At 34.4% G+C, this 22381-nt stretch overlaps 1 protein-coding gene across 13 annotated transcripts in view; it reads left to right on the forward strand.

The window, feature by feature from the left end:
- The window catches only part of IKZF2 (IKAROS family zinc finger 2), a 164112-nt gene that overhangs the window by 84954 nt on the left and 56777 nt on the right, over nt 1-22381 (forward strand). For 10 of the 13 annotated variants that reach the window (XM_059168137.1, XM_059168140.1, XM_059168145.1 and 7 more), the window contains one exon: nt 16156-16422. In XM_059168137.1, coding sequence (XP_059024120.1) covers nt 16156-16422 — 267 coding nt within the window. The remainder of the gene's footprint in view (nt 1-16155; nt 16423-22381) is intronic. The other 3 variants (XM_059168141.1, XM_059168146.1, XM_059168142.1) reach the window with 1 other exon arrangement.

The raw sequence follows: 22381 nt of genomic DNA on the forward strand, positions 1-22381 counted from the left end.
AAGAGGACAGTGAGCATTGAGATGCATGTGACGAAAATGAAGATTTGGGTATCCTGGTGCCCCTGAAATAATTGCATTCATTTTGCAGGTGGAACAGAGTAAAATGACTTTTAATGGTCCTTGTACTTATTATGGTCTTCAAGCAAAGAAAGACTTCAGGCTTCTGAAACTTATAACTTGTATATTTTCAGTAACTTAAGTATAAAATCTGGTGGCTGGTTGTCCCAGGGAGCAAGGTAGCTAGTGTCACTGGGCTTGGCACCATCCATATGAAGTGCTGAAGCAATCCCTCCTGTAAGTGCATTCCCCCTCCCTGGAAACCTGCAATTTGCCTCTTAGTCCCAGAAGGGGAGGAAACCTGCAAACAGCCGCAGGCCTAACATAATGGCAGGGTTCACATCCTGACAGGGACAAAGTAGAAAAAAGGAAAAATTCAGAAGAGTCTTCATAACATTATTTGAGTCAAGGACTTTATGCTTTTTATGAAGGTTGTAGCACTTTTTTTTTTTCAAGTTTTGTGCATGTTGTATTTATTTTGCTTTCCCCACCCCCTTCTGGATGCCCGCCAATATTCAACTGAAGGAAACTCATGGGGATGGCCTATTAATCATGTTGCACTATCTTTTGCTTAAGTAGCTAACATTTACTGCTTAATAAAGACCATCCTCAACACATAGCAACTAGGTTTCCAGTATTATATACTGTGTATATGTTTAAATGTACATTAACATTTAAATATGCTCTTACTTATGACCTTTAGAAATACATAGATTTAGGAATGCTGCTTCTAAGCCGGAGTTTTATAATATATGATCTAAAATAGATCTTTATCTGAACCCCACACTAGGAAGAGAGTTGATATAAAGAAGCATATTCATTTTTAAATGCATCCTGAAATTTTTTCAGCTTTACTAAAGTATAATTGACAAATGAAATTGTAAGATATTTAAAGTATACATTGTAATGATTTGATATATGTATGCATAGGAAAAGGAATCCTTCCACCTAGTTAATTAACACATCTATCACCTCACATATTTATCTTTTGTGTGTGAGAGAGAATATTTAAGTTCTACACTCTTATCAAATTTCATTTATATGATACAGAGTTAGCAATAGTCACCATGTTATATATTAGCTCCCCAAAACTTATAAATCTCATAGCTGAAAATTTGTACTCTTTTACCAACCTCTCCCTCTTTCTCTCATCCTCCAGCCCCTAGAAGCATACTTTTCTACTACTGTTTCTATGAGTTCAACTTGTTAGATTCCACATATACACATATAAGTGATAACATCACTATTTGTTTTTCCCTTGCTGGCTTATTTCATTTAGCATAATGCCGTCAGTGTTTGTCTATGCTGTTGTAAACAACAGGATTTGATTCTTTGTCATGGCTGAATAATATTCCCGTGTGTGTGTGTGTGTGTGTGTGTGTGTGTGTGTGTGTAAGTAATACAGCCCTATCCATTCATTCATTGATAGACCCCTTAGGTTGTTTCCATATCTTGGCTATTGTGAGAAAAGAGAATAAAAGACATCTAATTCAGAAAGGAAGCTAAACTGACTTTATCTGCAGATGACATATTATAAATAGAAACTCTAAAGACACCCATTAAAAAACTATTAGAAATAACCAACAAATTAAAATTGTATGGTACAGAATCAATATATAAAATCAGTTGTGTTTCTATATACTAAACAACAGACTATCACAGACATTAAGAAAACAGTGTCATTTGCAGGTGCATCAAAGAGAAAAAAATACCTAGAGATAAATTTAACCAAGAGATAAAAGATCTTGTATGCTGAAAACTGAGAAATTGAAGAAGACCTAAATAAATGAAAAGATATTCCATGCTGATAGGTTGGAACAATTAGCATTGTTAAAATGTTCATAACATCCAAAGCAATATATAGTTGCAATGCAATTTCTCTCAAAATTCCAATGACATTTTCACAGAAATAGAAAAAACAATCCTAAAATTTGTATGGAACCACAAAAGACACTAAATAGCTGAAACAGTCTTTGAGGAAAAAAATATATATATAAAAACAAAAACAAAGCTGGAAGCATACTTCTTGATTTCAAACTATGTTACAAGGTTATAGTAATCAAAACAGCATGGTTGGCACTAAAAATGGACACCCAGATGAATATAACAGATTAGAGAACCCAGAAATCAACCCTTGCATCTATGGTCTATTAATTTAAGTCAAAGGAGCCAAGAAGACACATAGAGAAAGTATAAGCTCTTCAGTAAATGGTACTGAGAAAAGTGGACAGTCACATACAAGAGAATGAAACTGAAATGAAACCCATATCTTAAACCATTCATAAAAATCAACTCAGAATGGATTAAAGACTTAAATTTAAACCCGAAACTGTAAAACTCCTAGAAGAAAATGTAGGTGGTAGGCTGCTTGCCATCACTTTTGGCTGATGAGCCAAGAAATCAGTCAGATTTTTTTGCATAAAGTAATTTATATTGAGATATTCAGTAGCTAACAATTATTACCAATTAGATAATTTTTTTTGCATAAAATTTCAAGCATCCTAAAATCATGGGTACCACACACTGAAGGGACCTCAAGAGCCTTGGCCTCAGGCTTGTATGCATTTAGTTATATTACTTGTACAAATAAGTAACATTATCTCCATTTCATAGTTAAGGAAGCTAAGTCTCTAGAAGGTAACACGCCCAATTATGGGTGACAGAGATACAATGTCAGCACTAAATCATAAGTTAATAGAAGGAGAAATAAAACCCAGTTATTATACAGTTTACTTTACTTTTGATGTGACCAGATATCAAATATTTTTTTAAAAAAGTATATTTAAATGAATAAGGAACTCTTACACTTGACAAATGTAATAACTTACCTTTGCTAGTTTTTTAAAAAGCTCTTGGTGTACCCTTTATTTGGCATGTATCATTTGCTCTCTATGATACATAGAACTATGTCATCACTTTAAGAATGTTTTGTATACTTTAGTTACGAGCTTTAGAAAGCTGTCTAACGAATGTTCCGGATATGGAGACAGACAACTCATTGAATAATCAAAACTTCAGTTCACAGATAGATGGCATGCTTAAAGTAACTACTTACAATTCAGAAGAAGCTATCCTTTTGAAATAGTGATCTTATGAGAGTGTCTGATTATTTATGCTCTCCATTTTGCAGTGAAATTTTATAGTAGTAGTATATTCTGGGGTAAGAGATTACCAGTCATTGTAATTCTCATCACAATATTTTACTGTGCATAGTTGAGCTCATCTATTACAAAAAAGATATTTGTACATATACATATATGCACACACACACACACACACATATGTGTAAATCACAAGGGCCATCTTGTTCACTGCTGCATTGCAGTACCTGGTAGAAACCAGATGCTCAGTAATTTTGAATGGCTAAATGAATGAATTCTAAGGAGTTTGCTCTTTCATACTACGATTGTTGAAACACCGTCTGTTAATAAGTTGACAGTACTTGTCTGTGAAATTACTGCCTTACAAACATTAATTTTTTTATGGCTTACTTCATTTTAAACTCTCTTAGATTTTAGGATATTTCTATTTATGTTACTCATTGAATGTATGCATTTCAGAAAAGAAAATGGTGTCACTCAGACCAACATATATCATGCCTTTTCTTCTCTTTATGATTGCCTCCAATGTTGAGTGCAATCTATTTTCTCTCTGATGTAAAGCATATCCAACCTGTAACTACTGTCTTAAATACAACTTTCCTCATGAAGCCTTCTGTATCATCCTGTGCTTCCCCACAGTACACATACCTCTACGTTTATATTTGTTTGATGTCCTACACTTCATGATATGCGTTCATATTTTGATAAATCTATTAATAAGTAAAATAGCTCTAAGGGTATTTATATACAATTGTATTTAGTATTCAGAACAGCCCTGGAAGGCAAGTATTATCATTATCTTGATTTTATAGAAGAGAAAAATGAGATAGAGAGGTTTCTTAAGGTCATGTGGCTAATAAATGAAAGAATCTGGCCTTAAACCCAAGGGTACTGAATCTAGATCCCATAATCTTAACCACAGGCTATACTGCCTGCTCTAAATGATTGTGTGCCTTCCCAGTCTCAGGATTTTTACATAGAAGATATTATCCTCACTTTACACAGTAGGAACCAAGGAGACATTAAGTGACTTAACATTCACACGTGAGAAGAACTTCAACACAGGTATTTGAATCCAACATTTCCATTATCACCTTGGACCTCCTAGTTGCAATATAATTATTTTTTAACCTTTTAATATATGTACTCTATATAACTATCTAAAATGTCTATTCGTTAGGACATTGTAAAAAAAAAAAAAAAAAAAAACAACTGCTGCTGCTACGATATGGAAAATAAGTATCTAACTGGCACTGATCTTTTAAAATTTACTAGGTGGTTTTCCAGATTCATTTTCCTAATCACCACTATAAGTTTTCTCCTCTTTGTTACTACTTGACATATTTCATTCGTTACACATTTCCAACTGACCAATCCTGCATCTCGGGGCCAAATGCTAACCCTGCTTGTTTCACACAAATAGGGAAGTATTTATGGAAGAACACCAGGGAAAGAATTTCTGTGGCCTTGATGGGAGTACGTAGGCTCCAGATTTTGGAAACCGAGGATATGTGAACCCAGAGTGTGAAGAGCTATTGAGTTCCTCTGTCACTTCAGTTCAGAGACTCAGTAAAGCCGCTGAAGTGCGTTGCGTGGCTTTGGTTCTCTCCTCTGTTAATGTTGCCCTGTAATAGAAACCCTGCTCCATTTCTTATCTGTTTCTCTTCAGCGTGCCGGCAGCACTGCCTTCTGACCTGGTTTAAGCGTCCTTAGTGACCTCTGGCAGTCCAGTGTGTTGGGTCCCTTTGGGAATATACCCACTCCGCTGGATTTTATAGTAATGATTTTACTTATTAGAGAAGTTTGGTTAAAAATTTGTGCTCCCCTTATTAAAGAGATAATTTCACAATGTAATTTGCTTCACAAACCTCCCACAGCTATGTTAAGCAGACGGTTGCCAAACACCAGTTCAAAGTAGATTGCTCTTATATGAAATAAAATCCATGCTCAGAAAATCTGGCACTATAAGCTGGTCTTCTTCCAAAACAGGCTCTCAGACAAATTTCGCTTTACTCAAAGCTGACACACTACTTACACCTGTATTAGACTTATACAAAAAATCATGTCAGATGGCACATGCTGATTCAGAGTTGTTCTTCATTAACATTTTAACATCCCTTTTTTCTTTATTTCTTTACTGGTAACTAGTAACCAGTTTGGTTTTGGTGACATAAGGTAACAGCAATTCTAGTTCTAGTCTCAGATTTGGCTCTGGGTTGAGGTGTGACTGGGACATGTTACTTCACCCCATCTGAGCATCCTCATCTCTAAAATTAGGGTAATATTAGGTACTTCACAGAGTAGCAATCATGATCAAACAGGAGACATGTATTAGGCACCTATAGTCTTTCCTGTCATACAGTGGTCCTTTAATCATATTATGATGATGATGTTTTGTGTTTAAAACCCAACTCTGTATTGATATATTTTTTGTCACCTGGGGTTAATTTATGCATGGTCTCCATAATTTACAAAGAGAAGTGTAATATGTAAATTAGCAACAATTCAGCAATTACTGAGTGCCTGGTGTATGCAAGGATATAATGGTTTTGCAACTGTGAATAAAGATAGGACTTTTTGTTTTTTCAAGGATTTTATACTATAGGGAATGTAGAAGTAAGGCAAAAACACTAAAGAAATCACTAAAATGTGTCTTTGTACTCAGGAAATACTCCATGAAAAAAGCCACCTCAGTGGCTCAGTGGGTTAAGTCTCTGCCTTTGGCTCAGGTCATGATCCCATGGTCCTGGGATTGAGCCCCACACTGGGCTCTCCGCTCAAAGCGAGCCTGCTTCCCCCTTTTCTCTCTGCCTGCCTACTTGTGATCTGTCAAATAAATAAATAAAATCTTTTTTTAAAAAGTAGGAGATAAATGGCCTTGAATGGTATGCTAATATTGATAGAAATAGGGATTCCAGAAAATAGTAATAGGAGCCAGGAAGAAAAACTAGTAAGTAGAGATGCATAGGATGTGTTCCAGGAAGAATGGCTGGAAAATGACTAAGGGACTCATAGAACATATGGCTGAGAGCTATGATAGAACTATGCTGAATGTGTCCTTAAATTCCACACCAACACCTTTGTATTTAATTTATATACAGTGGGCTGTCATTGAAGACATTTAGAAGAGTAATAAGAGTTCTGCTTTAGGAAGATTAACTGCACAAGTGAATATAATGGGGCATGAATCATGAGATTGGGATGAATCTAGAAGAATGGAAAGTAACGAAAGACAAGAGAGATCAGTTAGCTGTTCTGGGCGAAATGGCACAGATGATCTTAAAGTCGTTCTGGGTTGCATGAAAATGCCAAAAAAAGGATATGCGAGAAGTGGCATATACTGAATCTTTAGGACTTGGCTAATCATTCACTTAAAGGATGGATAAAGGAGCAGACTGTTGTTTGCTTGTGGTATCTCTATTTAAAGTAGGCTTATTTCCTCCACACTGTACATTTCTCATGAACAAGTTGTCTGCCAAAATATTGAAACTTCATCCTTGGGCACAGTGATGCCACTGTGCTGTGCCACTGTCCTTGGGCTACAATGATGCCACTGTGCCACTGTGGTTTGATGATGGGCATCCTATATAAGGTTTCATGCATTGTGGGAGACCATTAAGGTCATCCCTTTTCTCTTTCTTTCTTTACTTTCTTTTCTTTTCTTTTCTTCTTTCCTTTCTTTGTTAGAGAGAACATATATTTTGTATTTATTTTTCATGAACACCTCTTTAAATGGAAATGAAATACTACATGGGCTGCTTTTGGGTATGATTTATCTTTTAACAACTGACACAAAACTGTCAAAATTTGACCACAAAGGAAGTCCTAAAATGACATCCAGCATAAACTGTTGGTTTAGAGATTAAAACTGATAATATTGACTTATTCCTCAAATGGCTGTCTTTACCTACCACTGATAAGTCATAGCATATCAAGGAATAGAGAAGAAAATTTGGGGATGGGTAGAGGATTATGTATTGACAAATTCTTCAGGAATACAAACCCTATCTCTGCCTTAAGACCAAAGCAGATGTAAAATGTAAGAGGTAGTTGTTTTGAGTGGACATATATATTCCAGACTTGATGGAAAATATTGAGAGTTAATTTTAGGGAAATAATATTATTTTATTTGACCATCATAAACTTGAATTCCTAGTATTTTTTCAGCCAGTGGACATAGTTTTATAGCATATGAAAGACCTGTTTGTCCTAAATACAATATTTTCCCTGAATATAATTAGTTACTTTTTAATTGGAGAGCCAGTATCATGTCATAGAAAGAGGCAGAAGACCTTGAAATGGTATCAGGTTAACCTTTACTAAGTTTGTGTTCTTGGGAAAATCACTTGATGCCTCCATTTGTTTATCTGTAACTGTCCTATCATGCATTGTTGAGTATCAATTGAGACAGAGTCTGTATTTTATAAATCATGAAGAATTATAGGAAGTTGCTGTTTTCTCGTTATTGCTATTATTAGTGTAAAGAGACTATCTAGTGTGCAGTTTTCATGAACATCAAGTGTTATTTTCCCCGTATGTTAGATGGTGCAGGTGGCTGAATCCAAGAAAACAAATATCCCAAGGTCCCACAATTAGTTAGGGAGAGAGGGGGAGGTGAAGACCCTGGTTTCCTGCTTCAGGTACAGGGAAACTTTCTACCATACCATTCTTAGAATGAGAGCATATCAGAAATCAGCACTGTCTTGATGTAGTTACTCTAGTAGGTTTAAGAAATACATAATGTCACTTTATTAGAGAAGAGAAGGTGGGGAGGAAAAGGAAATGCTGTGCTGTGCTGTGCACACTGAAAAGGCCCACAAATGGCCCAGCTGCAGGTGAGCGACACCAGTGTCTGGACTTTCTAAAACCATTTATAAAACGAATCTTTGAAGGATGTTGTGAGGAGCTGTTTTGCAGGGCTTACACATTTATTTATTCACAGTTGCAAGAAACAAAGTGTTCATGTGGTGTGAAATATTGTTGAGAGGATTTTTATAAAATGATTTCACTTACCTTAAAATAATTTTTGTTGTGATTTTACTTTAGTTGTTTAGACTATTAAGTTCTTAGTACATAATTGTGCTTTACATCAGACTTTTGAAGGCAGTTTGTTTTTCTAACATGTTATTTAAACAGCTGCTGGGCTGTTAACATGGATTTAATCATGTTTGGTGTTTCTGTTTCGATAGTTTAAATGAGAGAGAGTTATATTAGCTCAGAAGCAACTTCAGCAGATTATTAGATCGACATATTGATTCAATTAGTGTGTTTAACACCATTTCAAGTAGCTGGCAGAGACTGGGAGAAATTGATGCTTGTAAGTAATAACACCACTCAAGTGTCCTCTTGAATTCTCATGCAACAGAAACCAAGCATATAAAAAGTCCACTTATATATCACACCTGGAGGACTTTCCTCCCCAAATTTAGTAATTAAAGAATGGTTTTAACTATCTTTTATTCATTACTGTGAAACAAATGTTTCTTTTAAGTCTCATAGTATTTACGGCCTTTAAAAATTAAAAAATAGGGACGCCTGGGTGGCTCAGTTGGTTAAGCAGCTGCCTTCGGCTCAGGTCATGATCCCGGCGTCCTGGGATCGAGTCCCACATCGGGCTCCTTGCTCCGCAGGGAGCCTGCTTCTCCCTCTGACTCTTCCTTCCACTCTGTCTGCCTGTGCTCACTCTCACTCACTCTCTCTGACAAATAAATAAATAAAATCTTTAAAAAAAAAAAAAAAATTAAAAAATATAATTGGAAACTGAACAGGTATAAATCACTAATTTGATAAGTAATTAATCTAGACATCCTATTTATACTCCATATAATAAATATATCCTTTTAAATACAGCAAATAAATCATAATCCCTTTGTATTATTTCCTAGCTATGAAATTTTAATAATCTGTTGGTGGATTAGTAGAATCAAGTCATACTAATAACAACATTTTAAGTTATAGGAAGTTTAATTGAGATATTAAAAATATTGTAATAATTATATCTAAGGTTCTGGTTACTGTGCTATTTCCCAAAGCTGACATTTTAAAATGACAGAATTATCTGTGACAGTGACATTGTAAGGATTAGGATAGAATTTGTTCCTTTAATTTGATAATTCAGAATTAACTTCAATGTATTTTACCATACATATTAAAAATTATTTTTCCCCCCAAATTTTAAAAATGGAAAATTTTATTATTTGATGACATCAGCTGCCAGACATTGCAGAATTGTATGCTATCTTGCATAGGTGGGTGGCTTGAGGGAAGCACGGAGTAAAAAGTAGTGAATGTCCAATTTCCGGAAAAGTCTCTTTCCCTATATGTACCATTGGGGTTAATATTTCAACAATTATGTAACCAAAGTATATGTGTTAGTAAAATAGTTCTCTTCTCTTAGTCATGAACTCTTCCATGACCTGTTCCTGTTGACATGGACTTCTTATTTAATACTCTCCATCTCTTAGTCTTAAACCATCATAATCACTTTTAGCAATTATTAGGCAAGCAGCAAGTACTTAATAAGTATTTGCTAGTTTGTTTATTTCTAAGGAGAATTCGGTTTTGGTCTTTGTTTCATACTGGCTGAGATGGATGAGTTCTAGGAGCATCATGTGTATGTAACAATGTGTAGTTTTCATTTCCATCTCATTTTTACATGGTATATATTCAAGTTTTAAATTGTCTTTTTAAATTTTCAAAGTGCAATAATAGTGGCAAAGAAATTTTTGTTATGACATAAGCTGAATTAGTTTAGTTTTTTTTTTAAAGATTTTACTTCTCTATTTAACTGAGAGAGAGACAGCGAGAGAAGAAACACAAACAGGGCAAGTGGGAGAGGGGGAAGCAGGCTTCCTGCTGAGCAGGGATCCCCACGCGGGGTGCGATCCCAGGACCCTGGGCTCATAACCTGAGCTAAAGGCAGATGCTTAACTGACTGAGCCACCCAGGGAGTCCTTAAAATAGTTTTTAACAGCTTCACAAAATATAATATTTCCCCATTTGGTTTGCTACCTTTTTAAAATAGTGATCTACGTGTGTTATCTCTGTAAATACTCTTATTCTTTTATTTCCTTATTTAATACCATCTTAGTGAATTAAAGGCAAGTCTAATGTAACCTTTTCCATTCACTATTATATACCTCAAAACAAGGATAATTATGAAGCCTTTGAGTGTAGAGAGCCTAGTATGGTTACTGAAGAAACTTCTGTAATTGAAAATTATTTAGCCTGGGAGTCACTTATAATATAAGCCCATAGGTAAGTCTCTTTACTTCTCTGCCTTGGTGTGAACATCTGTAAATGGAGGCAATTAAATTTTGTGTTTTTGTAGCATCTAAAAGCTATATCCTAAATTTCAGTAGTACTTTAGAAGCATGAAGAAGAGGGGGGGATTTTAAATTTATAAACCTGTTTGCCTTTTGAAGCAACTTTTTGCTTAAAGGTAAACTTTGTAAGTTTTGTCCTGAAATATATTCAAAGCTTCTATGTAAAATTGATCATAAAATTCTTTTTTATTAACTATTATTTTACCCATGTTCATGAATCTCCAATTCAACTAAAAATATGTATAGTTAACTTTTTCTTCAGAATTGTGAATGCTTTAAAATTTGACTTGTCCTTTTTGTAAATTGTAGAATCAGGGCATCTCGGTGGCTCAGTCATTAAGTGTCTGCCTTTGGCTCAGGTCACCCTTCAATCCCAGAGTCCTGGGATTGAGCCCCATATTGGGCTCCTTGCTCAGTGGGAAGTCTGCTTCTTCTCCCACTGTGTTCCCTCGCTGTCTCTCTCTGTCAAATAAATAAATAATATCTCTTAAAAAAATAAAAATAAACTCTGAAATCACATTATCTCCTTTAACTTAAAAATACCTAAACATCTTTATTTTGTTCATTAAAATATTCAAATATCTATATATTATAGTTATTTATGACTATAGTATTGAATAACAGAAAAAACCGATCAATTAGTTAAAATCTTATTTCAGGGGTGCTTGGGTGGCTCAGTGGGTTAGGCCTCTGCCTTCAGCTCAGGTTATGATCTCAGGGTCCAGGGATCAAGCCCCACATTGGGCTGTTTGCTCAGCTGGGAGCATGCTCCCCCCCACCCCCCGCGTCTGCTGCTCTGCCAACTTGTGATCTCTCTCTGTCAAATAAATAAATTCTTTTAAAAAAATCTTATTTCATATCCGTTTTCATTGCTAATAATATGTTGTTACAAAATATTGTCTTTACTAGTTTGTCATTAGATAGTAATGTGTAGAAATTCCTATAGATATGAAAAGAAGAATGTAAAATTTGGGCATATTGAGGAAACAGTCTATAAAATAATTCTTGGTGTTGAGATTGTAATAACAAGAATTCATCCCTCTCACACTAACAAATTCTCAACTTCATAGAAATTAGCCCATTTATGAGAATGTTTTCCTGTTACCAAACAGTAAAAGAAATACCAAGTAATAACGAGTAAAATTTTGATAACAAATATACTATGAATATTATACAATGATTAATATTTATAGTAGCTTTATATATTATAGCTACAAATAACCATAATACAACTCATTGATATATAAATTATAATATAGAGTATACATAAATTTACTGAAGACTTAAGTTTAATTAATGAGTTAAAATATAGTATTCTGCATTATTTAGAAACATCTTAAATAGTGAAAAAAATTGTGAGGGAATTTCTTTATATTCTTTGAGTAAGAAAGTTTTTTTCATTTAACAATTGAAATTCAAAGACTAATTGTTTTAATCCTAAATTTCAACCTAATTTTAGTGAAGCAGAATAAAAGTTAATTATGATGGGATTTTGTTTGTACATACACCACCATATTAATAGGAAATTTCATCTGTGATATGTATATACTAAAACTGTTACATTTATTGATTTGCTATATCAATGAATATAAACTACTATATTTACTATAGTAATATATACATTCATATGTGATAAAATATAATGTATAATAAAATGTTGCATTTATTGATTTACTATATCAATGAATATAAATTAATATATTTACTATAGCAGTAGTATGTACATTCATATGTGATAAACATATAATACTTTGGATTATAATGTGGTTGGAGAAAAGATTGCTAAAGTTTACCATTTCTTCTGTATTTTAGTTCTAACAAATGTTTACTTTTTTGGATATTCAGTTATATTCCTCTGTGGATGCAAAGCTCTAACTATAATTTTAATACACAGTAATTTTTAAATGACATTTTACCCATTAGATTTTATATTTGTTGTCCGTATTATAATATTCTCACTAGGGGAAAGGTGATCATTTAATATAACATCAAGTTATATTCTTTATAATTTTGTGATGTTTTGAAACTTAAGAGGCCCAGAAGTTTCAAACTCAGACCTACTCTTTTAAGATACATTTCTTTAATTCCTGAAATGGAATGCTTGTAGACTTTACAGTCATTAAATGCAGCTTATCAGATGTCGACCAGTTCAGGAATATAAATGATGATGTTGCTGTGTAGTTTCTAACCTCTGGTACATCACTTAAATATATAAGACAGTTTGCTCACAGGTTGGTATATGAAGTCATGCTATATAGTCATACTTTTCATTTTTCTTAATTTTTTCTTTACATGAGAATTATGAATGAAATATGGGACTACATAGGGTAAAAATTAGTGTTTTACTCTGATTAGAATAATTTTCATTCCCAGAAAAAAAAAAAAATGGAAAACTTCTAGGAGTATGGAAAAACTTATTAAAGCAAAATACAGACTCTAGAAACCACAGTTGAAAACATTAAAATTCAAAATGTAAAATTAGAATACATGCTCCCAAATACCCTTGAGTAATAAGATAATGCAACATTTGCAAAACATAACAAACATGGGGTTAAGTTCCTTAGCATATAAAGCTTTTAAATTCAGTGAGAAAAAAACCAACAACCTAGTAGAAGAATGGGCAAATAACTTCCATAACTAGCTCCCCATAAGCCCCCCCAAGCCCTCCAAACATTTAAACATAGACATAGATGCTCAATTTCACCCATAAAAAATTCAGATTAAAATCTATAGTAAAATACCAGTTTTTATCTAACAGATTTGACAGTTCAATGTGATATATAATAATATCTATAATAGAAGCAAACAATCTTCGATTTTATTGATAAAGCCTAGGAATAAATTATATTGATAAAGTAGATTTTATGCAGCTGTTAGAATAGTGTGCATTTCTGTGTAATAATATGGAAAAATTAAACGGATATTGTTAAATGAAGAAAGCAAAGTAAGGTCAGATAATTTGTACACTCCAATTTGTGTAAAGAGAGACCATCTACACACACACACACACACACACACACACACACTCACATACTGTTCTCAATTAGAAAATGAGGATAAGGGGCACCTGGGTGGCTCAGTGGGTTAAAGCCTCTGCCTTGGGCTCAGGTCATAATCCCAGGGTCCTGGGATCTAGTCCCGCATTGGGCTCTCTGCTCAAGTGGGGAGCCTGCTTCCTCCTCTCTCTCTCTCTGCCTGCCTCTCTGCCTACTTGTGATCTCTGTCCGTCAAATAAATAAATAAATAATCTTTAAAAAGAAGAAAATGAGGATAAAAGTTGCTTTTGAGATCAGAATTTAGGGATGGTGAACTTCGAGTAGAAAAGGAGTTAATTTGGGGCGTCTGGGTGGCTCAATTATTAAGCATCTGCCTTTCACTCAGGTCATTACCCCCGTGTCCTGGGATCGAGCCCCTCATCCAGCCTCTCATCGGGCTCCCACTCGGCGGGAAGCCTGCTTCTCCCTCTCCCTCTCTCCCTGCTTGTGTCCTCCTTCTCACTGATTCTCTCTCTCTCTCTCTCTGTCAAATAAATAAATAAAATCTTTAAAAAAAATTCTAAAGAAAGAGAATTCTTAATTTACTAAAACACCACGGCGAATACTGCCTGAATACCTCCTTAGAGGCCACACATTATTTGAACATGTTGGGGAAATGAAGAGGGATAAAGTATTGTGTCTCCTCTTCTCAAAAACTGGTAAAATGGTACTAATTTGTACGTTAGTTAAAACTCAGTGTAGGAGATTTTCTATTATAAATGGGGCCAAAAGGGGCACCTGGGTGGCTCAGTGGATTAAACCTCTGCCTTTGGCTCAGGTCATGATCTCAGGGTCCTGGGATCGAGTCCCACATCAGGCTCTCTGCACAGCAGGGAGCCTGCTTTCCCCACCCCCCGCCTGCCTCTCTGCCTACTTGTGATCTCTGTCTGTCAAATAAATAAATAAATAAATAAATAAATAAATAAAGCTTTAAAGAAATGGGGCCAAAAAGGCTATATACTGTTTTGTACATCTCAGAGTAGTGCACATATATACTATAATTGATCTTTGCAAAACTTTATGGAAAAAATAGAGCACCGTCTGCCACCAAAAAAACAAGAGTTAAGCCCATTTTCTGTATTTGCTCAGTTAATGCTTACATCAGCCTGAGAAGTAGGTACCATTATCATCCTCATTTTATAAAGTACACAGAGGATTTAAGTATCTTATAAAACGTGACACTGCTTCCAAGGAGTGCCAGAGCTGGTATTCAAATCCAGGCAGTTTGGTTATAGGATCCTCAATCCTAATAGCTGAACTATTCTACTTAAACTTCATTTTGTGATTTGAACTTATGTCTGCTTTGCAAACAAAAGACTAAAAAGGTTTAGGCATTAAATAATTAGTTCAAGTTTACACTGCTAATAAATGTCACAGCCATGGTCTTTGGAGTAAAAGCAATCATCTCATTTTGTACCCATGCTGCCTCTATTCTTAGGGGAGTTCCAAGGAAGGGGAGCAGGGAAGAGCCATTTTGATAGCGCTACCTGTTTAAAGTCCTAATGACAAATCAACAGAATGCATGGTTTCTCTAAGAAAATTTCAGCAAAAAAAAAACTTACTTCCTTTTTATGAAGGTATTTCATTCAAGTAGTACCAAATAATTTGCTTTGCACAGGAACTTTGATATGATTTCTGAAGAATTTTCAAGATCAGGGGATAAAAAAACTGGTATTCATTTAAAGCCTGTTTCTGCTTTGTGAAAAGACTTTGTCAGCAATCCAGAATGAGGGCTGTGCTAACAAAATTCCAACATTTCTGTGGGATGATCCAAAAACAGCAAACAGAAGGCATTAAATTTCTTAACAGTCAGAAGTGCGTGCGCGCCTGCTATGCCATTCCTGTCATTCATTGCTTTTTGTTGTGCATAGATTAAAGCTGGAATACTTTGATTTGCAGACTAATATGTTCCATAGAGAATTTTCTTCATATAAAAAAGGAGTAGCTTAAGAGCATGTGAAGTCTGTGCACTCTGCCCTACATTTATATAGCTCTTCACTGAATATATGTTTTTAAGCTGATTTTAGGGTATTTGCGTTGAGGGTATGCCTTCATACATCTAAGACATTTGCTAGATTGAGATACCAAGTTGTTTCTCTTGCTCAGCCCTGAAGCAGGTTTACACAAGTATTCTGATGTAAGACAGAAGTGTTACATATGTGTATGTTGTATGCGTATGTTGTGTGTGTGTGTATATATATAGGTATATATATATAGGTATATATATTATGTATATATTATATGTGTATTTTTATAGTATATAGATATGAGTGTTATGGAGAAGCCTGGCTCAGTGGGTTAAGCAATATCTAATCTTGTATCATACACAATGCCGAGTCTCGGTAGCGACAAAATCAAAAGCCCATACCAGAATTAAGGACTTGTTTAAAATCATATAACTAAGTTAAAGAAAGAAATGAGTGTACAAATAAAGTGTCATTCTGTTGACTAGAGCTTTTCTGAGCCATCTTCACTTTGATGCCAAAGTCACTCAAATAGTTCTGAGCACAGTCTGTATTAATGTTGCATTGGTGATTTCCATCCGTGTTCGTAGAATGGCACTGGGTGGAGAAGAGATGTAGGTGACACCACGACCTGCATTTAAAATCCCTTCATTTCTTCTTTTTTAAATTACAGCAAATTCAGTAAAGCTAGAAATGCAGAGTGATGAAGAGTGTGACAGGAAACCCCTGAGCCGTGAAGATGAGATCAGGGGCCATGATGAAGGTAGCGGCCTAGAAGAACCCCTAATTGAGAGCAGCGAGGTGGCCGACAACAGGAAAGTCCAGGAGCTTCAAGGCGAGGGAGGAATCCGGCTTCCGAATGGTAAACTGAAATGTGACGTCTGTGGCATGGTTTGCATTGGGCCCAATGTGCTTATGGTACATAAAAGGAGTCACACTGGTAAGCAGCTGAAAGAATAACCTGATGACTGCCTGTGACATCTGATGTTGATATTACCTGACACCTATTCTCTTTCCTTTTTATTCAGGGGTGGCAGTGGTGAAACCACCTTTTCAGAATTCTGCTAGTATTGGATTGCTGAAAAGCAGAGAGTAGCCTGGGTCTTGACTTCCAGCCTTCAAATCTGAATAGCATATCAGAAAAGAAGTTTGGGATTCAGTTTCCACAGTTCTTAATATAGCAATAATAGGATAAGGGTTCAAAAGGTACAGGAGAATCTCATTGTGTAACCTAATCTTTTTGTATTTCTATACATATTTTACCATACCCATGGGCAGGTAATATAGTTTGCTAGCTACGAGTTTATACTATAAAATGGTACTCATGCATTTATATAGAGGTGGATCATTTTCACCTTATCTGGTTAACTTCTTGGAATACAATTTCCAATCAATCTCTGCCCATCATGGGTCTCAGTATTGGGCAGATACTTCCCCTAGTTTGAGGATGTTACCATCTTCCTGTAATTGTTTTTATTATAACTCCTGCAAGAGATATGGAGGGTGCAGTATAGCCAAGGGTGGTGGGTATGCTGGTAGGAATGTGTGATCAGGGAATAGGGTGAGGAAAGAGGCCTCCGATTAATGAAAGATATACTTTTAGACATTAGAGTAATGTAAAAAAACAGCTAATGAGAGGAAGGCCTTATTTAAATCCCTCCAAATCCTTTGGCAAAATGAAACAAAAAAGTCTTTTAAATTAAAAAAAAAAAAAAAAACAGAAATGAGATTATGTGTAAGAAAGGCAGGTGGTTGACTATTAGAAAACTTTTAAGTTCATATGAAAATTGATTTAAAGATGGTACCTTTACCTATAATGCAAGGTAGTGTTAGATAGCAAAATATTAATCACTAATATTCCCAGAGTTTTAAAATATGATTCTCTTGGAAGAGAGATAAATCAATTTAATTAGTGAGTGCTTAAAACATGAGAGATACGAGGTACACTGAAGTCTTTTTAACCCAGACCTCTCATTTACACATTTACAGTCAAGTGATTTGTCCATTATCCCTTATGTAGTTAAGACATTATGAGGCTAAAATCAAGGTTTCCTGATGCCCAGACTGGTTTTGTTGAAATGTACTATTCGTGGTATCTTAATGCACCAACATTTAATGATGAGATATGATTATAAGGCTTAAAAATTATAGTAAGGAGTTACACATTAAAATCAGTGTTATCTTAATCAAAATCATCAGGTTTGGATCCTGTACCCTCATTCAAATTCTACAGCTACATGTTTACTTTCGGTTTTGTTTTTAATTTCCTTTTTAAACAACATATTTTTAAAATATTTGTATTACTAGTGCAGGTGTTTTTTTCCCTTAGTTAAAAAAAAAAAAATTCTAGAAAAGTTAAAAGATCAAGTTTGGTATTCGATAAGAAAGATCTGAAAAGACTATAAAATAATGAGTCTACTTTTCTTCTATGCTCATGAAGTAATGTTAACTGCAGTTCTAAAAGAAGAGTTCTACAAAGTTATAATGTTTTCATTATCTCACAGTGATTATACTGAGGAAGATAATACCCACTCAAATGTGTAACTTCCCCCTTCTAGCAACATATAAACTCAAGTAGTCAATTTCACTTGAATTGCATATAGTGTGCATTTTAAGGCTAAAAAGTATACTAGCAACAATTTTTTGTAAGATCTCTAATAAACCTTTTATGGTCTGAGCCAAGAAAATTCAAAGAACCTGAGTGTACTCTCTTGAATATTTAGGTTAATCAATGTTCCACTGTATTTGTAGTGATTTTTATGAGTGTTGTTGGTTTGTAAACACAAGAGTAATTACATACTGACTCTACTGCTTATTTAATATTTACAACTATGGTAGAGTTGAATTATTTTGATTCTGAAAAATCATCAAATTGACAGAAAAAATGTTCCTAAAATAGTTATACAGATTTCCACAATTTCTATGAATATGGGGTTCACTCTACTAGTAAAGGAAAGGAGAAGGGACAAAATAACTAAAGTCCTGTTGCAAATCGATGAACTTTATTGTTAATAAATGTTTATTGGAGTATTGTAAAAATTTTACTTTCCTTAGATCTGGAAAGTTTTTGTTAAAGTTAAAAGCCATTCATGGAGGAGCTCTGGATACCTGCCACACGTGTTGACCTTGAAAATGTGATATATCTTGAAAGTAGCTATTTTTTAGGGCACCTGGGTGGCTCAGACGTTAAATGATGGCCTTCAGCTCAGGTATGATCCCGAGGTCCTGGGACTGAGCCCTTCGTTGGGCTCCCTGCTCAGAGGGAAGTCTGCTTCTCCCTCTCCCACTCCCTCTGCTTATGTTCCCTCTCTGGCTGTCTCTGGCTTAAATAAATAAAATCTTAAAAAAATAAAATTTAAAAAATAGCTGTTTTTATAGGTATTTCTGATGACCCAGCTTATAATCTAAATAGGTCATGACCTTTTCAACTCCCTTTTTGTATTCTTTGAGAATACAAAGTCTTTGTGTGTGTGTGTGTGTGTGTGTTTAACTTGAACTAGATTGAAAAAATGTGGTTGAGATCTAGTCATTAACGAAATTTTTTCTCATTAATGTCAAGAACTACTATCTTCATTTCAGAATTTCCCCCTTTTACCAATTATTAATAGCTACTGTACAAGGCACTGTCTTAAATCCTTATAAAGCCTTTGGGAAACATACTTGTGTGTCATAGAATATCCATTACAAAATGGATAGTAGAAAAAGATACACAACAACCACCCAGTTTACTAAAATGATGTGGAGTATCATATCTAATTCACTTCTTCTTCTTTTTCTTTCAAACTCTACTAAAGTGCCAATTCCAGTGTCTTATACATGGCTTGGTGTCATTTCTTGGTGTTGCTACTTTAGTAGGTAATCAGGTAATATTGTCATCGGATACTCCAGGCACTCTTCACTGCGACAGGGGTGGAGTAAAAGAAGTAGGGGTAGTAAATCAATTCATGCTTCAACATGAATTGATGTGGACCATTATAAATATAGACTGTTCTTAACTTTGCCCTTCTTTGGGGTAGAGTACTCCCATCTTTGTAACTTTGTGTACATTGTAGCTATGTGGAATCATTCTTTTGCTCCAAGGCCCTCTCAACAGGTACATGGGATTTTTCATATTTTTAGGTGGTTGTTCCATCCAACACAGGAACACCCTGTCGCTGATGCACCAAAGTAAACTGATGCATGTATACTTGTATTTCAGTTGAATCTTTAAACACACATCTAGAAATAATGTGTTTATGAAAGTACATAAAATAGTGAAGTGTAATTTATTTCAAAATAAGAATAAATAACTTCATTCTGGGAATAACTAAAAAAGGTCCTTGAGCGGATTAGCAGATTTAAAAAACAAAAACAAAAACAAAACAAAAAGCAGATTAAGCATGGAAATTAATGATAGCATGTCTCCATATTAATTATTCTCCTGGATTCAGAGTTGTTAATCCAGACTTTTGTACCCACCCATGGGGGAATTGGTTATCACAGATACAATAGCCTACATGATTTTTTCAGTTGGATTAGGTAATAGTGTATTTAGTACCTTTGTGGTGTTTTTCTGAAGTTTGCTTTTCTTTATATCAGAAGAACATGATTAATATATTTTTCAGGCAAAGTCTCAACTAATTTGAAAAGAACTAGTTGAGTAAGCCTGTTTATTAAAGAAAAAGCAAATTATTTAAAAAATAATTGAGATGTGTTGTTTCAAGGCACAGACACAATATATGAACCTTTTACTTAAATATCAGATCATTTTACATGTCTCTCATAATCCCAATTCAAGACTTAATCCATGTAGATCAGTGTTTCTCAAAACTTCATCCAGCTGCAATCAAAGTGCATTACTATGATTGCTTCTTTCCTCTTATCAAAAATGGGAACAGGGTTTGTAAACCTTCATCATGCCTTTCTTTATTTCTCAGGGCCATGGGAATATAGTTAGCAAAAGACTCCACACTAAGACACATTCAGCAACAGACAGTATTTCCTAATATACCTAGACCCCTTTTCATTTCTCCTGCCCCTTTAAGGATGATCACATAAATTCAGATGCAATTCTGTTAAAACATATTTGAAGATATCTGGAATATTTTTTAGTGTAAAAATAAAATTACCCTGTCATTGGTCTCATAAACTCAATTAGGTGAATTTCAAAATTCTTTTTAAGAGTTATCCTTATTATTTTTTCCTTTTTGATTAGCATTACTTGGGATGACAAATTTAGTACTCTAAATTAGGAATTTTTAAATATTTCAGTTGTAGGAGGCTTAATGAAAATCTAAGTTAGCACGTTATAGGAGGATTTTCTAAAGGCAAACATGATTTCAAATGGTTTTTGTTCACCAAACTGATTTAATTCACTTTAAAGTTATTACATACTAATTTATTACTTGCCTGGAAGACCCAGACAGATTTCAAAAGTAAAATCAAGTATTTGGACGGGAAAGTATAATTTGCATTTGCTATTTTCCTACAGTATAAAAATTCTCATGAAGAAAGTACATTCTTCTTTTTTATTAGTAATTCCATGGCAGGGGTGGGAAGTAGAAATTCCTGGTTTTAAAGAGCTATAGACTGCTATTTCATTGACAGAAAAAGCCAACAAATTGTTATGTGTGTGTGTTTGTGTGTGCATATGTGTGTAAAGATTTACCAAATTTAGATTTATTTTCAAACTTTGATTACTTTGTGAGACTTCATATAAGAAATTTTTTGGTAAAGTATTTCTCTTTTAAGCTGTATTTAGTGTTGATTTAATTTGCCAATTTCATCAAACAAATGAAATAAGATAAAATTTAAGGTGACTTTTAAAATATTTTTTTTCATGATACACTAGTACAAGGCCTTTTTGTAAATGTAATTCAGATCTCCAGATTTTGTTAGAAAAACTTTTACCCTTCTTACATGAACACATAGATTATAATTTTTTGGATATGTATCTCATAAAGTTCCAAAATGAGAAAAAAGTACAGAATTAGAGATACACCTGATGTATCCATTTTTCAATTTCTTTTGGTTTTATAACAAATCTATATGATAGAATACGCAGTGGCAACTGCAAGAAAATGGCCAATTTATCTTCTTTATGACTCCTAGCTTCCTTTAATAGAAGGAATCATTGAGTTTGTATTAATTAAAGACCCCCCAAAATAATGAGGTTTCATTATTCACTATTTTCAAATGTTTCAGTTAAAGATATAAAACATGAGAATTCAGTATAAATTTTTAAGTATTAAAATTAAAATCTTCATCTGACCTCAAGTACAGAAATAGTCCAGTTAAACCAAAGGAGCATTTTTTTAAAAATGTTATGTCCGTTCTAAACTTTGAACTTTACTATTTTGCACTGTGTATATATTAATTTATAACTTAGTTCATAAATATCTTTAGAGATTAGCAAACTTAAAATAATAGTATTTTCTTCGTGGTTTGACCCTAAATGCTAATTCTACTGCTTCCCCAACTATATGTTTTTATGTTCAGTGACCTTGGTGACAGCCAGTTGATGACAATAGACTAAACTGATAATTCTGGCTGAACAGTTTTATAGCAGTATCCGGTAATGGGAGGAAGGAAGGAAAATGTTTCTCTCAAATTATTTTCACAACAAAAAGAATACAGGAAATACCTGGATGAATAATTTTCTTTGGACTTTTCTTGTTTATGTCAGGGAATTTTGCCAAAGCTTTCACTGTTGGTGACTAGGAGAATGGAGAGATCCGGGCCTGGCCTAATTTTGGGAGATTTCGTGATAATGAACATTGTAACCTGGCCCCCAGGGACAAAATCAAAGGCTAAATCAGAGAGTTAGTCCAAAGAGTCAAAATTCAACTCAAATTCAAAATTTCTGTAATATTAAAAGAGATATAGCATGGTTCATTAGAGCAAGATTTTGTAGTCCAATG

The sequence above is a fragment of the Mustela lutreola genome, chromosome 3 (genome assembly GCF_030435805.1).
Source record: "Mustela lutreola isolate mMusLut2 chromosome 3, mMusLut2.pri, whole genome shotgun sequence".
NCBI lineage: Eukaryota > Metazoa > Chordata > Mammalia > Carnivora > Mustelidae > Mustela > Mustela lutreola.